At 37.2% G+C, this 19,394-nt stretch overlaps 3 protein-coding genes across 3 annotated transcripts; 2 read left to right on the forward strand and 1 right to left on the reverse strand.

The window, feature by feature from the left end:
* Positions 1-2,640: 2,640 nt before the first annotated feature.
* LOC109215385 (probable enoyl-CoA hydratase 2, mitochondrial) lies at positions 2,641-7,191 on the forward strand. The gene is made up of 8 exons (XM_019379446.1): positions 2,641-3,018; positions 3,119-3,288; positions 3,898-3,972; positions 4,256-4,346; positions 4,422-4,473; positions 4,721-4,824; positions 5,088-5,164; positions 6,850-7,191. Exons 1-8 carry the CDS (start codon positions 2,805-2,807, stop codon positions 7,024-7,026), a joined length of 960 nt encoding a protein of 319 aa, XP_019234991.1. The 5' UTR covers positions 2,641-2,804; the 3' UTR covers positions 7,027-7,191.
* A 1,736-nt stretch (positions 7,192-8,927) lies between these two features.
* LOC109215384 (ubiquitin carboxyl-terminal hydrolase 3-like) lies at positions 8,928-15,795 on the forward strand. Its single transcript, XM_019379445.1, has 9 exons — positions 8,928-9,132; positions 9,576-9,707; positions 9,827-9,865; positions 10,700-10,811; positions 11,776-11,834; positions 11,925-11,999; positions 14,240-14,288; positions 14,615-14,691; positions 15,421-15,795. Exons 1-9 carry the CDS (start codon positions 9,067-9,069, stop codon positions 15,523-15,525), a joined length of 714 nt encoding a protein of 237 aa, XP_019234990.1. The 5' UTR covers positions 8,928-9,066; the 3' UTR covers positions 15,526-15,795.
* Positions 15,796-18,119: 2,324 nt separating this feature from the next.
* On the reverse strand, positions 18,120-19,187 carry LOC109215383 (oleosin 1-like). The gene is made up of 2 exons (XM_019379444.1): positions 18,857-19,187; positions 18,120-18,493 (listed from the first exon to the last, which is right to left on the reverse strand). Exons 1-2 carry the CDS (start codon positions 19,132-19,134, stop codon positions 18,355-18,357), a joined length of 417 nt encoding a protein of 138 aa, XP_019234989.1. The 5' UTR covers positions 19,135-19,187; the 3' UTR covers positions 18,120-18,354.
* Between the last annotated feature and the right edge of the window lie 207 nt (positions 19,188-19,394).

A 19,394-nucleotide genomic window follows, 5' to 3' on the forward strand; every position in this document is an offset into this window, starting at 1 on the left:
AACAAATAATGATAGAAATCCCCGCAAGGGAATGCAATTAAACAATTAAATCCCGGCAAGGGAACAATATCAATAAATTTCCATGTCCCAGCAAGGGGGAAAATCAACAAAACAACAAAACGTCCCGGCAAGGGAATAAACCAATAACTCTTTCTCTTTCTTTCACTTTCATCTCATAGTTCACATTATCACTTGAGCCAACGCTCCAAGGATTTAAATATCTCATATACCTTCACAATTTGTATTTCAACTCGAGCCAACGCTCCACGAAGTTCAAAGATCACAATTTCCTTTCACATATTCTTTACAACATATAGAAATCATCAATTAAGTATGGAAGCTGTAACAAAACCAGGATATTCGCACTATAAGGACTCACGGTCATGCTAGACACCAATGTATAGATACTCGTCACCATGCCTATACATCATACTCGACAATTAGCAAGTAGCAAATAAGACTCAACTCCTATTCCCTCAAGCTAAGGTTAGACCAAACACTTACCTCAACTTCCACGACCAAATCAATCCACAACAACCGCTTTCACTCTCGAATTCGGCTCCAACTCAATTAAATCTATACAATAATGACTTCATAGTATCAATATATGCTAAACAAATCAAACCCAATGCCTAATTATAGTTTTCCAAGCTTTCTTCCCAAAATCCCAAAAATCGCCCGCGGGCCCGCTTGGTCAAAACACGAGGTTCGGACCAAATTCATATCCCCCATTCACCCACGAGCCCGAATATATAATTTATTTTCAAATTCGACCCCAAAACGAGGTCTAAATCAAGAAAAAGTAAAAAGCCCTAACTCTACCCAATTTTCCCAATTTCTACCGTAAATTACATGTTTTAGGCTTAGAAATTCAACCAATATTGATGGAAAGTGAAGGAAACGAGTTAAGATTTACTAACCCAAGAAGTTTTGATGAAGAATTGCTTCAATGGTCGCCCAAGAGCTTGGAGAAGAAAGGTTTTGGGGAAAACTTGGTGAAATCCCGTAATGGTTCTGTTTTGGGGTTTTAAAAATAACTGGGCAAAATTGTCCTTCGCGTTCGCGGAAGGAAGGTCGCGTTCGCGAAGGGTAGACTTGACAAACCATCGCGTTCGCGATAGGGAGAGTGCGAACGCGAAGAGAAAAGCTGGGGGGGGGGGTCCATGATTTGTTCTACGCGAACGCGTGGGCTATCACGCGAACGCGACGAAGGAATCTGGCAAACTACGCGAACTCGGTCAAGGGTATGCTATCGCGAAGAGAAAAAGAGGGCTAAGCCCTCAGGGTCAAATAACACTACGCGATCGTGAGGGGATTGATGCGAACGCGATGAAGGAAAAACATAAAGCTTCGCGAACGCGGAAGAGGCGTCGTGAACGCGAAGAACAAAGGGACATGCAACTGCTGAAGCCATTTTCTGCAATTTTCCTAAGTCCGAAACCACTCCGAAACACTTCCGAAACACTCCCGAGCCCTCGGGGCTCCTAACCAAACACATGCACTAACTCAACAACATCCTACGAACTTAACCGTGCGATTAAATCGCCAAATAACATCAAAAACAACGAATCAAACCTCAAAATCACTAGTTTTTCTTCAAACTTCATGAACTTTCAAATTTAGAGTTTTAAGTCCGAAACACGTCAAACGACGTCCAATTTCACCTAAACTTCACAGGAATATCTTAAACCACATATAAGACCTGTACCGGGCGCCAGAACCAAAATACGGGCCCGATACCAACACGTTCTAATCAATTTTTATTTCAATTTTCCTTAGTAATTTCAGAAAAACAATTTTACTCAAAAATTCATTTCTCGGGCTTGGGACCTCGGAATTCGATTCCGGGCATACGCCAAGGTCCCATATTTTTCTACGGACCCTCCGGGACCGTCAAATCGCGGGCCCGGGTCCGTTTACCCAAAATATTGACCGAAGTCAAATTTATTCATTTTAAATACAAAAATTTAGCATTTTTCACACAACTTCACCTTTAAGCCTTCCGTCTACGCGCCCGAACTATGCGCGCAAATTGAGGCGACTACAAATGAGGTTTTCAAGGCCTCGGAAGCACGAAATGAGTAAGAAAACAGGTGATGACCCTTTGGGTCGTCACAGGAACAGTGTAATAATTACTACTCACTATGAGCATATAGGATTTCTCATGTTAAGAAATTAATCGAGACAATCTATTCAATGTCAATCGTGCTTTGACATGATGAATGCCATTTTTCTATTTAAGGGTTTAATGAAATTAATATTAGTTGTTTCTCTTTTATAGTCTAAAGAAAACTTAGTGGTGGATAGGTTTCTATTGACATATTTTCAGGTCTAAATGTCTGGCTTCAGTAATTAGTGAAGTTCATGATCAACTATCAGACAATAATTATCTCTTTAGGATAACAAAATTATCTTTGAAATTGATGATATGGAATATTTTGGAGCTAATTACAAAAAATATAAATTTACAATAAGATTTTATTATAATTTAATTTTTTCTTTTATAACCGCGAAGCGCGACAAATTTACTAGTTTACTAAATAATTTTGATGTTATTCAATCCCGAAGATAATGACAATCCGACGTATATTTTTACTATAATAACTTGTTCATTCACAGATTAAATGACCCAGAAATTATCCAATCAGTTAGATAGAAGATAGGTCTTCCTAATTTTTTTTTAAAATATCAGTTACGTAGGTAGTACTAGTATTAAAGGTTAAAAGAAGAAAGTAATCATTTGTTTGAACCAAAATAATCGAGAAGCTATATCTCTGTATTTCAAATCATTGATTTCTCCAGAAATGGTAGTTGCATTTGTGGCCGTAGCTAAGTCAATCGGGCAACAATGCTTGAAGCGATCAAAACCCTATTCCCACTCTTACTTCTCCAGCTATGTTTGTTCCTCAAATTCGAAGTATGGAGTCTCAAAATGGCAATTTCAGAGTCATAGAACTCTAATCTTACAGTCGGCTTCTGAATCCGTCAAATTAGAAAGACTCTCCGATTCCGATTCCGGTAATTCCACTCACTTTGTCCTGTTTTACAGCATGCTGTAACTATTTGTGGAATTAAACAATTTTTATTCGGTAACAATTGATTGTGGGTTAATTAACAGGGATTTTGGAGGTTATATTGGATAGGCCCGAAGCGAGAAATGCATTAGGGAAGGATATGTTAAGAGGATTACAGCAAGCGTTTGAAGCCGTGAGTAATGAACGTTCAGCAAATGTTTTGATGATCTGCAGTTCGGTTCCCAAAGTGTTTTGTGCTGGAGCTGATTTGAAGGTATAACAGCTTCTCTTCATGTTGTGTTTTTAGTTGTAATATGTATTTTCTTGCAAGCAGTATCACAACTTGTAGATATTACATCTTCCTTTTCGTCATGTATCCTCTTCTCTTCATTGTGCCAACCATTGTATTTGTGTTTTCAAGCAAGATATGAACTTTATGTGTTCGACTTTGAAATTCTGCCTAGTCCATTTGAATTACGGGGTTTGAAATCTTTATTTGTACAAATTTAGTGAATTTTTTAATGCACAGATGTTTTGTTGATTCTCTCTGTAATGTCTTGTTGTCTTCTAGTATGTTTTTCTTTTGTATCGTGTGACATGTTGACAAGGAAAACAATAAAATTTCACAAGCTAGGAGCATCTGCCAAACATACAACTTTCAATGTAGAAAAGTTTCTCTGTTGTTTGATCTCTTCGTTTGTGCAGCCTCTGTGGGACTCAAACATCTTCACAGATTCAATTTTCTTTTGTGGGGACTGGATTTATGATTGGCTTGGCATATGATTGAATAGCTGATGTTCAGAAGTCTTTCTACTGTTTGTTATCTGTGCTGTATTTTGTACCTACTGATAGCTAATTCAATTGATTGGCATTTGCTACATAGGAACGAAAAACTATGATTCTTTCTGAAGTCCAGGATTTTGTAAGCACTTTGAGATCAACTTTTTCCTTTTTGGAGGTACGTGACTTGTATTGATGTTCTGTTTAATATATTAAAGATCATAGTGTCTTAAAGCTCAGGAAGAAGTGCTTTTTCTTTTCTTTTTTTCAATTTATGAAAAGAAGAAGTTATCAGTTTATACAATCTTCTGAATTCTTCCTTCAAAATGATTGGTTCATGAGATCATACTATGTCTCGTTTCTTCTTCCTCACTTATTACTTTATCAACCATAAAGTGGTCCAGTTGTACATATCCTCTTCTTTTCTTTCACTCTATTTGAGTAAATATTTTCTTGCTCAGGGTCTTCGTATTCCTACAATTGCTGCCATTGAAGGTATAGCATTGGGTGGGGGACTTGAAATGGCGATGTCTTGTGATATCCGGATATGTGGTACGTGCTTTCTTGCACTTCTGAGTGTACCATATTTTCTCCTTCTAGCTCTCTAGTTTGATGATGTGTTAACAGGTGAAGATGCAGTGCTGGGCTTGCCAGAAACAGGACTTGCTATAATACCAGGGTATGCCTCAATTACACATTATATGTTTGCTTATGCAAAACCCCAAATTCGGTGAAGGATGTGTTAGCTATGTGTGGTTTATTTTCTAAATATATCAGATCAGTTGGACACATTTCCACTATCTTTTTGTCACTTTGTAATCTTTTACTATTCAAAGGTTTCCAACTTCAGAAGTTGCTTTAAATACTCTGTATGCATAGATGATCTTCTTAATGCTATCCTCTTATTTCATACTGGCATTGTGCAGAGCAGGAGGAACGCAACGGCTTCCTAGATTGGTTGGAAAATCAATTGCAAAAGATATAATCTTTACTGGCCGAAAGATAAGTGGGAAAGATGCTGTATCAATAGGTACGTGTATGACTTGTCAGAGCTCAGTTGTCAAGAGTTAGGGCTCCTCTCTCCAAGCTCTCTCTCTCTCTCTCTCTCTCTCTTGTTAATATAAAAGTGGCAGTGATTTCCGCACTCCATTACGAGTTATGGGTTAACAATAGACTCCGAGGTTTAGGCAGATAGAAAGAAATCATCTAATTTTTGCTTCTGCTGTAATTTTGGACCTTGATCTCCTATGGTTTTCTTTTCCAAGTTCTTAGTGAATTATACATGTTATGCAGGGCTTGTCAATTACTGTGTTCCTGCTGGCGAGGCTCGTCTCAAGGCACTTGAACTTGCTAGGGATATTAATCAGAAGGTTAGACTTTAGTTATTGAGATAAAGCATGTTTAATGTATTTATCCAGTGTGCCACTCATATGACTTCCAATTGCAATTTAGCCACGAAGAAAGAAGAAGAGAAGCAACATAAAAGAAGTCCAACTCTTACTATAAAAAAAATAAAGATGTCCAACTGTACTGGTACACAGATAACTGTAAAGATTCATTAGCAGTAAATAGTAATTTTTTCGTATCGTTTTCACCTTTTATGAGTTATATGCACCCTCAGGACCATAAAATACGCTTGTCACTGTTTTTTTTGAATAAAATTGAGGCGCTTCTTTGAACTTTTTATCATCTTCCGTGGACCTTAATTTAATGGCATTTACTAATCCTATGCTTGCTTGTTTCCCACTTTGTGCACTGCACCTTCATTTTCTGTGATAAGCTTTGTAGGATCATTTGACTATACAATAGTTCGTTGCTTTGGTTTCTTTGTTTTCTTTTTCCCCTTCTTTTTCGGTTTTGAGCTATTTTATGGCAGGTTCACGTAGAAAACAAGTGTTACTCTATTGTTTTCTTTCCTTTTTTCCCTTTTCCATGCATTTTATTGAAAGGGAAGCTTAAGGTTTCTCCATGTATACAACCTTTCTGTTTTACGAGCTTCTTGTATTTCTGGTATCCATGTAGAATGAAATGATATTGAGTGGCAGAGTGGGAATATTAGGAATCTGAGGCAGAGTGAAAAGAACAAATAAAAGCCCTATTTGGTGATTCCCTCATGGTTTCAATCTTAAAAGCTCATTTCAATGTCCAGGGTCTAGAAAAGGGGCTCACTCTATTCATTTACTTGAAGAATGGAGTAATCCACTCGACAAGTTCATTGGTACTACTTTATCATATGGTTTTATCCATACTAGTCAGGGCTATGTTGAAAGGATATGGTAGCATCAATTAAGTCCAAACTTTCCTTTTCTATAGAGCCTTCCTTGTTTCTTTTCCTTCCTCCCTGTTAACTGTGCCTTCTACCTCCAGATGGAATAGTCACTTTTTATGGCAGGTTCACATAGAAAACAAGTGTTACTCTATTGTTTTCTTTCCTTTTTCCCCTTTTCCATGCACTTTATTGAAAGTGAAGCTTAAGGTTTCTCCATGTAACCTTTCTGTTTTACGAGCTTCTTGTATTTCTGGTTTCCATGTAGAATGAAATGATATTGAGGGGCAGAGTGAGAATATTAGGAAGCCGAGGCTGAGTGAAAAGAACAAATAAAAGCTCATTTCAATGTCCAGGGTCTAGAATAGTAGAAAAGGGGCCCACTCTATTCATTTACTGTAAGAATAATGTAATCCGCTCGACAAGTTCTATTGGTACTAGTTTATCATATGGTTTTATTCATACTAGTCAAGGCTGTGTTGAAAGGATATGGTAGCATCAATTAAGTCCAATCTTTTCCTTTTGTATAGAGCCTTCCTTTTTTCTTTTCCTTTCCCCCCCTATTAACTGTGCTCTTCTACCTCCAGATGGAATGGTGATAAAGCTTTTGCTCTTTATTCAATAACTTATAAACTTCTGATGAATAAATTTGGTCTAAGCATGCGCGAGGAAAGAAAGTAAAATAAATATTGATGAAGTTTTTGCTAAAGTTGCTCTTTTTATGCTCGGCTTTTGCAAGTCAATTGACATATACCTTATCAATGTCGACTGACATATATTCTCTGACAGGGTCCGGTGGCGTTAAAGATGGCAAAATGCGCTATTGACAAAGGAGTGGAGCTAGATATGGAGTCAGCCTTAGCTTTAGAGTGGGATTGCTATGAACAACTGTTAGACACAAAAGATAGGTTAGAAGGCCTTGCTGCATTTGCTGAGAGGAGAAAACCTAGGTATAAGGGTGAATGAAAAGATTATAGTGCACCCGATAGATAAACTGACCATTCACAACGGAAACCAAAACAAGTACTATTTATATGTGATCTAATTCATCATGGCTCAGTGTTGTCCGTCTGTGTATGTGCTTGTGTAAACTTTGTTTTATGTAAAGGGTTAATAAAGCCGTTCCAACTAGCCGGAGGTAGTGGTGGCAAAATAGTTAAGAGAAAACAGTTATATAGCCATAGTATCCATTAAAAAATGGGTTGGATAATGAACTTTCCAAAAAAAAGGATCAAATATGGATAAGAACCATATTATCCATTTAGACAAGGGAATGATGATTTCCATATATAATAAAAAGCTCGGTACAGCCTGAATGAACACAGAGGAGTCTAAGACCAGGAGCAATTAGAAGAGAGGAAATGCTGCCCCGTTAGTAGAATAAGGGTGTAATTGTGATAGATAAAAGGATGACATTTAGGCCTTTGATTGAGGAATGATTTAAAGAAAAGGGATTTTATGAATTGCACGGGATTGGAATACCCCCATAAGATGAATCATGTTAGGATGCTATGAAATACGGTTATTGAGGTATAGTATCGTCCCAAAGTGGTATCAGAGCAGTTCTGTCCTAGGGAGTCTACAAGCCGTGTCTAGTAGAGTCTTGTTTATTGGTGTGTCGTGCACCACACTTATAAGCAGGAGGCTACAGGGCATTTAGGACTGTCACTCTTTCTTCTTACTCTAGATCGTGTGGTAGAGCTCAGTTGTAAGAATTCAAACTTCTAAATTCTATTTTATCCGTAATACAATGATACCTACATCGAGAAAGATAGTTGGTTAAAGATTGAATGTGGCTCTGGAAGAGCTCATTTAGAGGGGTTTAACTTTTATATCTGTAAAGCCTCAAATTGGGTGTTCTTCAAGTTTGGGAGACTAGGAATTCTCCCAAAAGCGATCATATTCAAGAAGTATTCATATTATCCATCGGCTAACTTGTTTTTTATCCGTATTAAATATGGGTCGAATCAGATAGATTAATTCATTTTTGCATTACTCGTTTTGATCCGATCCGACGCGCTCGTTTGCCGCCCCTAGTTGGAGGTAGAGGGAGAATGGGGGAGTATATCGCGTGCAGCATTATTTGCATTCTGTGTAGAGACGATGTATTCTTTACTATGCGACAAGAACTATTCTTATTTCCAGAAATCTACAATAGATATTCAGTGGAAGCCAAATAAGCTGTTACATATACGAGACACCATGCAAATGATGGTAGATGATTCAATCATCAATTGAATAACAAAAGTGTCGCCGGTAAAAAGACTTTCAATCGGTGAACTAACCACGCCAGCATGAAATAGTAAAAGAGATCGTATAATAAAGATAACTGCTTTAATCTTTCAGCAAAGAAATATAGTTCGACAAATATAGAGTTACTAAAGGTAGGATCTTTATCTTATTCTCCTTATATTTTGGGTCACTTTCACCCAAAAAAACACATGTTTACTTATTTCTAATTTGGAAACGTTTGATTTCTCCAATTAAGTAGGGGCTTGTACATGGATTTGGTTGAAACTTGAAAAAAAAGTTTTCTAAGTTAATTTTGAAAGGTTGAAATTGTGTTTGGACATGTATATTAGTTGAAAAAAAGTTAGAAGTTTTGCGAATGGAATTGCTCGATCTGTTCAATTGAGACCTTATAATGCAATCGCATTCTCTGGTCCAATTGCTGTTTTTGTTTTTGTATTTCTGATTTATCCACTGGGTTTTTTGAAACTTGAAGACAAAAATTTTAAAACTAATCAAATTTCATGAACAAATAATGTTTTCAATTTTTTTTTTTTTAAAAAAATAACTATGTCCAAATCTATGTCAAATTTAATAAATTGCCTAGGAATTGGAAAGCGGAAAAAATTAAGCAAGAAAGGCAGTTTTTTTTTTTTTTTTTTTTTTTTTGGATAAACCTATCACAAAACTTTTCCAAAACCTATATAAGGAAGAGAGCATACCAGAGTGCCACATTACCCGCTACCTTTACTTCCTAAGAGAGAGAGAAAGGAATCCATGGCTGAAAGTGGTGGTGCTAAGAAATGGCTTCCTCTTGAAGCTAACCCTGATGTCATGAATCAGGTACCCCTTTATTTTGCTTCTTAGCATTTACTTTTTGTCAATCTGTTCGTTTTTTTCTTTTCGTGAGCTAAATCTTTTCTGGGGTTTCTCAGAAAATTAAGGTTTCATTATTTTTGAGTTCTTGAGATATTCATTTTAGTATGAAAAAAAACTATCTTGGTGGTTCTTTGTTTTTCATGTTTAATAAGTTGACCAGCGGAAGTGTTATTTACACACTAATTTGGATGATAAAGCAAGTTTCTTTCACTTTAATCAGCTGATTGATCTTATTTTGTCCGAAAAAAGAATTACTTAATAAGGTATATAAGCATGTTTTTAATTTGCATGTGTATTTTCTATCAATCAGCTAAGATTGGTGAAACCCATATACATGAAAAGTTGATGAGATAAACGTAATTGGTTGATCCTATTTCATTATACGCCTTTTTCGTTTAATTGAGCAGTTCCTTTGGGGTCTTGGTGTTCCACCTAATGAGGCAGAGTGCTATGATGTTTATGGGTTAGATGAAGAACTTCTGGAAATGGTGCCCAAGCCGGTGCTTGCTGTTTTGTGTCTCTATCCTCTCACATCACAGGTTTGCTGTTAAAGAAACCTTTGTTAATTAGACAAGTAACACGACTGATTTTGTACTCTCCTTTTTTTCTTCTTTATAATTTGATGCTAGCTCATTAATTACATGCCATGTGTTTTCAGAGTGAAGCAGAGAGAATACAGCAAGACAGCCAAACAAAGGTGATTTCATGAGCTCATGGCCATATCTTTGTGAACTATACTTTGTTACTTCTAAATTATGTATACCGTGCTTCTATCACCAGTCTTTGATTTTTCTTATTGCTGAATTCTGAATTTACAGGATTCAGGAACTTTATGTTACTGCTATTCATGTTTAGTCTTGAGGCACATTAACTTGTTATTATGCCAGTAAAATTCTTTGATTAGGTAGGCCACGTTATGCTCTCTTATGGCGCTGAATGTCCTGTTCTTCTGAATTGGTTGTTACTTGATATTGTCATTGCCTCGGCTTCAGTGTTATGTAGTTCATCACGTTAAACGTTGTCTTCTCTTAATCCTCTTTGACTGAATTTGGCTTTATTGGAAGCTTTTACTTGCTGGCCGCGGAGGCGGTTGCCTGAAAGTCCTCCTAGATGCTAGATGTCTCGGAACGTAAATTCTCAGCATCTTTGATCTTATCCTCATTTTGATTTTTCTCGACTTCTTGCTACTATCCAATCTTTGATTAGTTCTCCTAAGTTGTGTTTTATCTGAATCATCTATTATTTCATCCCACTGCTGGTCTGGTTGTTGAATGAGTTGGTAAACGTTGCAATATGATAGAAGGTTTGGTGCTTAATTGGATTTTCAAAGATCTTTTTAATACTATCACCGCCCTTGGTGATAAATGCAGTCAACAGTGCATCATTCTCTTCTCTGAAAAATATTTCCTGACATCCTTGACAATGTCTTCCTCCCCCCTTCGCCATTGTACGAGTGCTCTAAGTGTTACACGTATCTTATATTTGGATGCATAATTCTAAATTAGAAATTATTCACGGGAGTTGCATGCAGGTGGAGGACCCTACTAGTACAGTTTACTTCATGAAACAGACAGTGGGAAATGCATGTGGAACAATAGGCCTACTTCATGCTATTGGGAATATCACCTCAGAGATAAAACTTGGTTGGTCATTTATATTCATGCCATGAATGGTCCTTGTCATGTAGATATCTGTTGGCATCAAATATATTGTCTTATAGTACTACCAAGACAAGTGCATTGGATCCCGTATGAGCGCCTTGTGTTGTTTTTTTTTCACTTTGAAGTAACATAATATGTAGGTTTCTGCTTTTTGAGGGCTTCAGTTGTCATCTGCAGGGGATGTGTAGTATAGGAACTGGCTTCCTCGGTTACATCATAACTTATTCAAAAGAATGTATTATTTTTATTTGAAAAAGACCTTTAGGTTTTTGGTCATTCAGTCAACTGATGCTGCATACCGTATTAGTTGGAACTAGCTATACGAATCATCTGGATGCATTCTACTATATTCAGGTCCGTCTCATTAAAATGATCTTTTTTTATGACTGGAAAATCCCCGAGGGCCGGTTGGCGCACGGTTTGAAACTTGGTGGAGGGTCCGCCCCTCTACCTTCTCCACTTAAATACCAGTTTTTGTGTGTTTGGATGCATGATTCCAATTAATAATTTATCTTTTTAACTTTTAAGGTGGATTATAAGTTTTGATAAAACAGAGGTTTTCTAAATCTCACACTTATCCCTATACAGATGTACAAGTCTCCCACCATATAAAAAGGCCACCCCAACAAACTCAACCTTCTTCGTTTTTGGTACCATAACCATATTCCCACTTCACTTGTTAGGAACCGTCATATCTACCCTCATGTCCATTTGGACCTCTCCATTAGAGATCGGCGGTCATTTAGTTTCCTTATTTAATCTTATTTGCTGAGAGTAGGCACTAATGGGGTTGATTATCTCATTTTCCCATGCTGGTTTTAATGAGAGAATCTATCATGAATTTTCTTTACTCGTACAACTTATCCTTTAGTCTAGTTCTACATGATTCCTACCCTGTTATTTTTATCTATCTCACTATACCGGTACCTTTTTTGGTCCTCTATAGATGAGGACTCATTCTTGGACAAGTTCTTTAAATCAACTGCTCACATGGACCCGATAGAGGTATTCATTTTGGTTTAGTTTCTGTGCGGTTACTGACATGTCATATCATTGTATTCACTAAGCTCTAATACGTGCAAGTATAAAATGCAGCGTGCTTCATTCCTTGAAAATGATAGGGAAATGGAAGTTGCTCATTCAGTAGCAGCTACTGCTGGTGACACTGAGGTCAGAATTTATGTAACTTTGCTGTTCTTATTTATCTGAATGAACAATCTCAACACTGAGCTGTAAATAGAGATGTAGTGAAGATGTGACCAACTCTCCGCCAACTATAGATATTCAAAAGCCAGTTTTCTTTTCATGTAAAATAAAGTTGGGTGAACAACTGATCAAGTTACTTAGAAAGGAATTTGTTGGTGCAAATAGAACTAGCATAAAATGCGATGAACATTTGACTTGTTTCTAGTTAATTTAAGGGCCTACACGTTGATTTTGCTGATACATTCAAAACTTGGTTGTATTATTGGCACGATTGAGAAATCACTTCGTAAATATGTAGTTCATAAGCTTTTGATATGGTAAATAGACAACTGAGGATATTATACAATTCTAGAAGGTGGTTGAAGACCTATATAGAAATGTGTTATTCTTGCAAGAAAACCAGGTTCTTCAAGTGTAGTTACAAGTTATTAGCAACAAAGAGGTGGTTCTCGTGCTAAATATCATTCTTGAGAAGTTTACAGTGTGCACCATTCCCTAATTACAGACAAAAGATTGGAGTTTGAAAATCTAGGGACACAGATATACGTTATCCCACTTTGGACACGTGTGACGTGACAGAAGTTATTTTTCTTGTACTCATATGTCATATAATATTGGAACCAGTGAACTTCCTTGGAAACCAAATGGGCATTTGATGTGATATTGAAACAGATTTGTATAATTAGAATTAGTATTATGTTTGTTTTGTTGATCTTTTGTTACTTGGCTTCTCTTAACACTCTATGGGTTATATGTAAATTTTCCCTGCTCTGATGGGCTCTGTTAAAAAACCTTTCCAGTATTCTGGTCAATTCTTGTCATGCCCCTTTGGTTTCATCTTACTGTCTCCATGTCCTTGTCCTTGTCCATGTTAGATACGACTTGTGTGTTTGTATGCCAGCTAAGGAGTCTAGGTTTATTTGGAAACCACCTCATAGAAATTGACCTCTTTGTTCGTGTGAGGCACCGCTTTGGTGCTCTAGTGTTTGAACAAAAAATGTAATTGCATAATACTCCCTCAAAGTCTTCATAGGTTGACGAGTTGGCCCTATTACGCATGTGAGGCCCTCCTAGTGGTGTTCTTGTTAGTTGTTATTCGATCAACGACGCCTCAATTGCAATTTAGTTGTTAATATCCTATAAAATTTCTATTAGATTCCAATATTTAGATTTGATATTTCATGTGCACCCTCCTATATACTCTTCTATGTTAACAAAATTAAACATCCTTTTTGGATCTTTCCTTATCTATATGTTGTTTCTCTTTAAATTAAGTGAAACTGTTCTAGCTACTCTATACGTGGGCAAGGAGGCTTTTGTCATAAGCTTTTCGATAGGAAGGTAAAATATGCCTAACGCAACTAGTGGTTGTCTTATTTTAAGAATATCTGAATCTTGAATTAGTTTTTCTTAGGAAAATGAAAAGGAAGAGATCTCTCTGACGTGACACGATTGACTGGTGTCTTTTGAGTGCAAGGCTAATCTCCTAATATGCTAATCACATCTTTTGTTTGCCTTAATGTGCCTGTGTCAAATTTGTGAGACATGGGTAGAAGCACTATATTTGTAATCTTCAAAATGGACAGTAACCTGATTGAAAAAGGTTGTATCCTTCTACTATTTTTTGTTACATTGGCGCTCTTTTGGTGCAAAAGAAGCAGCAGAAAAAGTACATTCATTGCAATGTAACCCATAAGAATCATAAATGTTGAACTGGTTAGGGCAATAGATAAAAAAACAATCCTTGTTTTTGTCGCTGGTGATTGCAGCTTACAGTATCTGCATTATTTTTGGTACTGCTATCATTCTGTGAAGTATGCATATTTAACTGAAAAATGTCAGCTTCATGGTTGTAGGCCTGAAGAAAATGCAGCATTCAAATATTTCTTTTCTAAGTTGTAAGATATCATCGCCAAATTTGTGGCAGTCTCTAAGTTCAAAGTCGGTTAATATTTGTTTTTTGCTTTACATGAACATAGTGGTTATTCTGTTTGGACCTTGGTCGTAAGGATAGCGAGTCCAGCCTTTTGTTCGAACTTCGATCAGTTTAAGCTCATGATCCTCCTCTGTATCAGCTTTTGTATTGTGAAAGTGACAACTGTTGTTAGCTTAACAATCCTGTGCGTATTATATTAATATATATTGTATTTGACTTTATGATGTGTGCTAATAGTATGCAACAATCTGGTGAATTCTTTTTTCAGGCTCCAGAGAATGTGAACACCCATTTCATCTGCTTCACATGTGTTGATGGTAATTTTTTTTCTATCCTCATCTCTCTCTCTCTCTGGGTCTGCATAAGAAACTAATTCTGCACTATGAAACTCGAGAATAGCTTACTTTTATTCCTTTTTCCTATGTTTGATGATGTCCGAATGGAGAGCATTGAGAGCACAATTTCAGGGAGAAATTAGCAAACTGCATCCTTTCTTGTTTCTAAGCGCCCTGAACATACATTTGGAACCTGTATAATAGTGAACAACTTGCAATAATACAGTAATTATCAACAAAATTTACCTTATTCACCTTAAGTTATCATTACCGAAGATGAGAAGTTTCATAAACTTGTCATGTTGCAGGACAACTCTATGAACTTGACGGAAGGAGGTCTGGACCAATTTCACATGGTGCATCTTCTCCAACCAACCTATTACAGGTAACCATCCTTTGTTGTCTCTTTCCTTTTGAAGCCTGGTGGCTGCCGAAAGTTAAAACCAAATAGTGGGGAGAAAATTGTCTGAATCCCAAAACTCGGACCTGGACCTGACCTTCATCCACCACCCGAATTCTTTAACCTGTGAGATCAGTTAGATCCTGAATGTTGCAAGTCTACAAAATTTTCACTTATTTGGGATATAGAAGATATACAAATACATAAATCTCTAAGATGAAAAGCAAATATTAAGTTAGTCCTTACTATCTGAAAAGATTCTAGCGGACCATTTTGATACAGAGGAAAGTACAATAAAGTACCATGTTGAAGATGGCCGATCTTATTTCCTCAGAAGATCCAAGCCTTACCTTTTTGTATTCTAGTGACATAAGTTACTAAATTTAGACGGAAGACTTTTGGGACACTCATTTAGTGTGCTGACATAAGTTATCAAATAGCGTACCTCAAGATTTTGCTGTGGGAGGGGTGTTATGTGGCAGGTCTAAATGTCACATACGAGTTCATGTGAACCCCGTAGCTTTTGCTCAGACTTAGTATATGCATTAAGAAATTTATTAAATATTTATAAATATTTGACCCTTAAACCTATATATTAGCTTGAAATCGTAGTAAAAACCCATAAATTTCCTATGCTGGATTTGCCTCGGTTTATGTGGGGTATATTGTTCTTTATATCCTTTTATAAGTTGAAGCATTCATTGCTTTTTGCAGGATGCTGCTAAAGTTATACAACAGATGATCCAAAAAAATCCAGACTCTATCAACTTCAATGTCATTGCTATTTCAAAGAGAGTTAAAAGTGATGCACTACTCTGAGCGCGAAGTTTTATTGCCTGCGATCACTCGCTCAAACTTCTAATGTACATTGTACAAGAGCTAAAGATGGAGTTGTTCCATCACCTTTTGACTGGAGATCTTTTGGCTTATACTTGTGCTGTATGAGAACTAAAGATGTACTTATTCTCGACCTTTTACAAATTTTCGCTCCATTTTGTTTTTGTCTTTTGTAGCGGATATGTTAAATCTAAACTAGTGATTCCATGTAAATTCGAATTAGTTGGATGTACCAAGTTTTTCAGATACCAATGGCTAAGAAGAATACTTGCAAACTCTTGTCCATAAACGGGTCGCAAATGGTAACTAGCAATATCTCAAGATTTAATTTTGTTTGGATGCTGAAAGATTGACAAAAATGTCAATCAAATTTACCAACGAACTTTAGGATTTTTTTTATTTTCTTAGTCAAAGTCACTTTAGGAACCTGAATAAGATATTGCCCGTTACTGTTCTTCATAATACTCTCCTACGGAACTGGGTTCTTAGCCAATTGATGGGAGATACAATCTATAAGAGAATAGAAGAGATTGCTGTAAGCTCAAGTTTCACTTAAATTGTGCTGATTCAGGATTCCCTCAACCTGGCCTTAAGGGCCATTTCAGCTTTTGCATGAACTCATATTACGACGACTTGACCCTACTTACTTGCCTTAATGCTAGGGGTTCAACTCGCACTCTATTTGCTAATTAGAGGAATTAATCTGTGATTACCTGATAGGTCATTTGAATGCTAGCCTTTATTTCAATATTCCGAGACCTCTATTAGCTTCATTTTATGTTCCTTGATTTACGTGCGCAGTTCGTGTCTTTTTCTGGAATGCTTTTATGTGAAAAGTTGAAGAAAATATGAGTTTTGACTTTAATAATGAATTCAGTTGACTACGGTCCCGGTGGGTCCGTATTGTCAATTGGGACTTAGGTGTATGCCTGGATTGAATTTAGAAGTCCCTAACTTGATTTGATGTGTTTTGACAACTAATAACTCGAAGGTTTAAAGATTTTCTAGATTTGGCCGTAAGTTGACCTTATGGCTACCGGGTTCGGATTTTGCTTTCGGGACTGGTATATGTTCATTTTACTATTTGAAACATGACTGCAAAATTTTGTGCAAAACGGAGTTGATTTGATACTATTCGGACACTCGGTTGTGAATTTGGAAGTTCTTGAGTTTCTTTGAAAATTTCATGCATTTTCATGTCCGAATCGTAGTTCTAGATGTTATTTTGGTATTTTGATCGCGTAAACTCGCATGTGTGATATTATTACACTTGTGTGCATGCTTGGTTTGGAGCCGGAGGGGCTCAAGGTGAGTTTTGGATAGGTTATGGACCATTTCGGATTTAAGAGAATGCTAGTTTCAGCTGTTCTCTGGTGTCTGGTGCATTGTGCTTTCGCGAAGAGGAAATGGGGCTAGAGGCAAGTTTCTTCTTCGCGAACGCGAATGAGCTAGGCCCAAACGCGAAGTTGTGGGAAGTTTACCCTTCGCAAATGCGTCCTTCCTCTCTCGAACTCATAACCCTGGGTTATGGGGTCCTGGGAAGGAGTCTGTGAGTTACTCTTCGAGAACACGTTCATAGTTTGCGAACGGGAAGGCAGGAGGGGGGGTTGGGGGGGGGGGGGTTAAGCCTTCATGAACGCGAAGAGTGGCTCGTGAACGCGAAGGCCTTTGGTTGCTGCTGCATCGCGATCGCGTCAGGTGTCTCTCGAACGCAAAAAACACCTGACGTCAGTGATTTAAAACATCTCAAAATCGGGATTCTTCTCATTTTTCAACATTTTTAAGTTTGAACTCGTCCTAGAGGCGATTTTGAGGAGTTTTTTTTCATCCAACTAGATTCTAACTTATTTCCTTACATTTTCATAATCACCATTGATTTTAACTTTTAATCTATGCTCTTTCTTGATAGAAATTAGGGATTTATGTAGAAGTTGGGAATTTAAGAAATTGAGGTATAGACCTGAAATTGAGATCGGATTTCAAAACTAATAGTACATAATTGGGCTCGTATGTATTGTTGCTTAGTGAGGAAGAGAGAAAAGCACGAAAAGTGTTGCCGTGTATTATTTGCATTCATTATATATATATATATATATATATATATAAAAGTATATATAAACTTTTGACACCTACATAAAAACTTTGTGCAAATATAGCCTATATAGTCACTATCTTATCGAGTTTGAGCTCAACAACTGATATTAGTCCAGCGGTGCTTAGAGGTGTTCTCGTGCAAATACTGATATTAGTCCAGCGGAGCGGTGCTTAGAGGTGCGTGTGCGCGGATCATATTGCGACTGTCTTGTGACACCAGGCCAGACTTCTCAGCCGCGATGACAGCCCGGGATTCCAGGTGGTGACATAATCATGGCTCTGCACCTTTTCCTCAAATTTTTTTGCATCCGAATCCAGAACAACAACAATCAAGTTGTCTCTCCCCAACATGTAATGATATCATTAAAACATATATACTCAAATTCGCCCTCACTACCAAACGGGTTCCTACCATTTTCTCTCCTTTTTTTTGTGTGTGTGTGTGTGTGAGATCTTTAATTTTTTCCAATGGACAAGACAAATAAACAATGACCGAGACACATTAAGCGAAATGCAAATGTTATTACAATAAAATCAACCACAAAATCCAACAGTACATCTCCATAACAACAAAGAGATGAGACACTTAACACATAAGTAACTCAAAACAAAAAACAAATTAATTTAAAAGTACATAATGCATGTGCAATGCCTAAAAAAAGGCAGTTGTTCCTCAAAGTCCCCCAAGCTTAAAAACAGTCCTCTCCCCTTTCAATTCTAAGTACCCTTAATCTGTTGCTGTGCCTGATGTCCCAACTGCTCAGCTTTCTCCTTTATATCATGGGCTGCATGCGCAAGCCTATCTCTTGCGTAATCGATCTTATCCGCTCCGATTGGGTGCTTCCCAGTCGTATACCTGTCAGAACATATAAAAATTTTGAGTTCAAACTTCTAAATTCTTAGCATTAAACGCATTACATACATTACATTTTCTGATATGGATAAATGTGATAGAGGTAAATAGAAAATTCAAGTTATTTTGATATTACATTCAGAAATGTGTCATTTTTTTGGACGTAAGCCCAACTATGGGTCGGGATAAACCTAGCGTTTCTTAAACCCTTTATTTGTATTAGAAAATTCATTAAATATTTAATTGCAAACACAGAAACTATTACGATGAGCTATGGGTTGTGGCAAGTTCAGAACCCATAAACTTCAAATTTTAATTTTGTCTCTGCATGTTGATGATATATACTACATTGGCGAGTGTATGTACCTGTACATCCAGTAGAAAACAAAAGTAGCAGTAGCACCAAATCCACCAGCAGCTAATAACCCACCAAGGATCATGAAAATGGTAATGGTAGCAGGTACAAGAACAGGGCTGAAAATGACGAGCAAAGGAGTGGCCACAACTAAGCCAATGACAGTGGCGGCCAGCGTTAAGCCAGACAGAACCATCAGCGAACCACCAACAGTCACAGCAGTGGTGGTTTTTGCCACTTGACGTGACAGCTGCTGGTGCTGTTCATGGCGTGGTTGAATCTGAGCCATTTTTTTAAACTTTTGGAGATGTTTTTTAATTGAGGAGATAGAGATGAAGAGTGAAAAAGGAGAGAGGAGTGAGGAGTGTAAATATAGAGATAGGTTTGTGCATGGAGGTAACGTGTGAGTGTCTGAGGTTGCATGCATTTACTGTTTGACACGTATCATTTGTCTCTGCTCTGATTTACTAGCTGGCTTAGGCCTTTGAATCATTTCCGGGCGATAATATCTACAATTCTCTATATTTAACATTTTGATGATCAAAATTA

The sequence above is a fragment of the Nicotiana attenuata genome, unplaced genomic scaffold (genome assembly GCF_001879085.1).
Source record: "Nicotiana attenuata strain UT unplaced genomic scaffold, NIATTr2, whole genome shotgun sequence".
NCBI classification, from domain to species: domain Eukaryota; kingdom Viridiplantae; phylum Streptophyta; class Magnoliopsida; order Solanales; family Solanaceae; genus Nicotiana; species Nicotiana attenuata.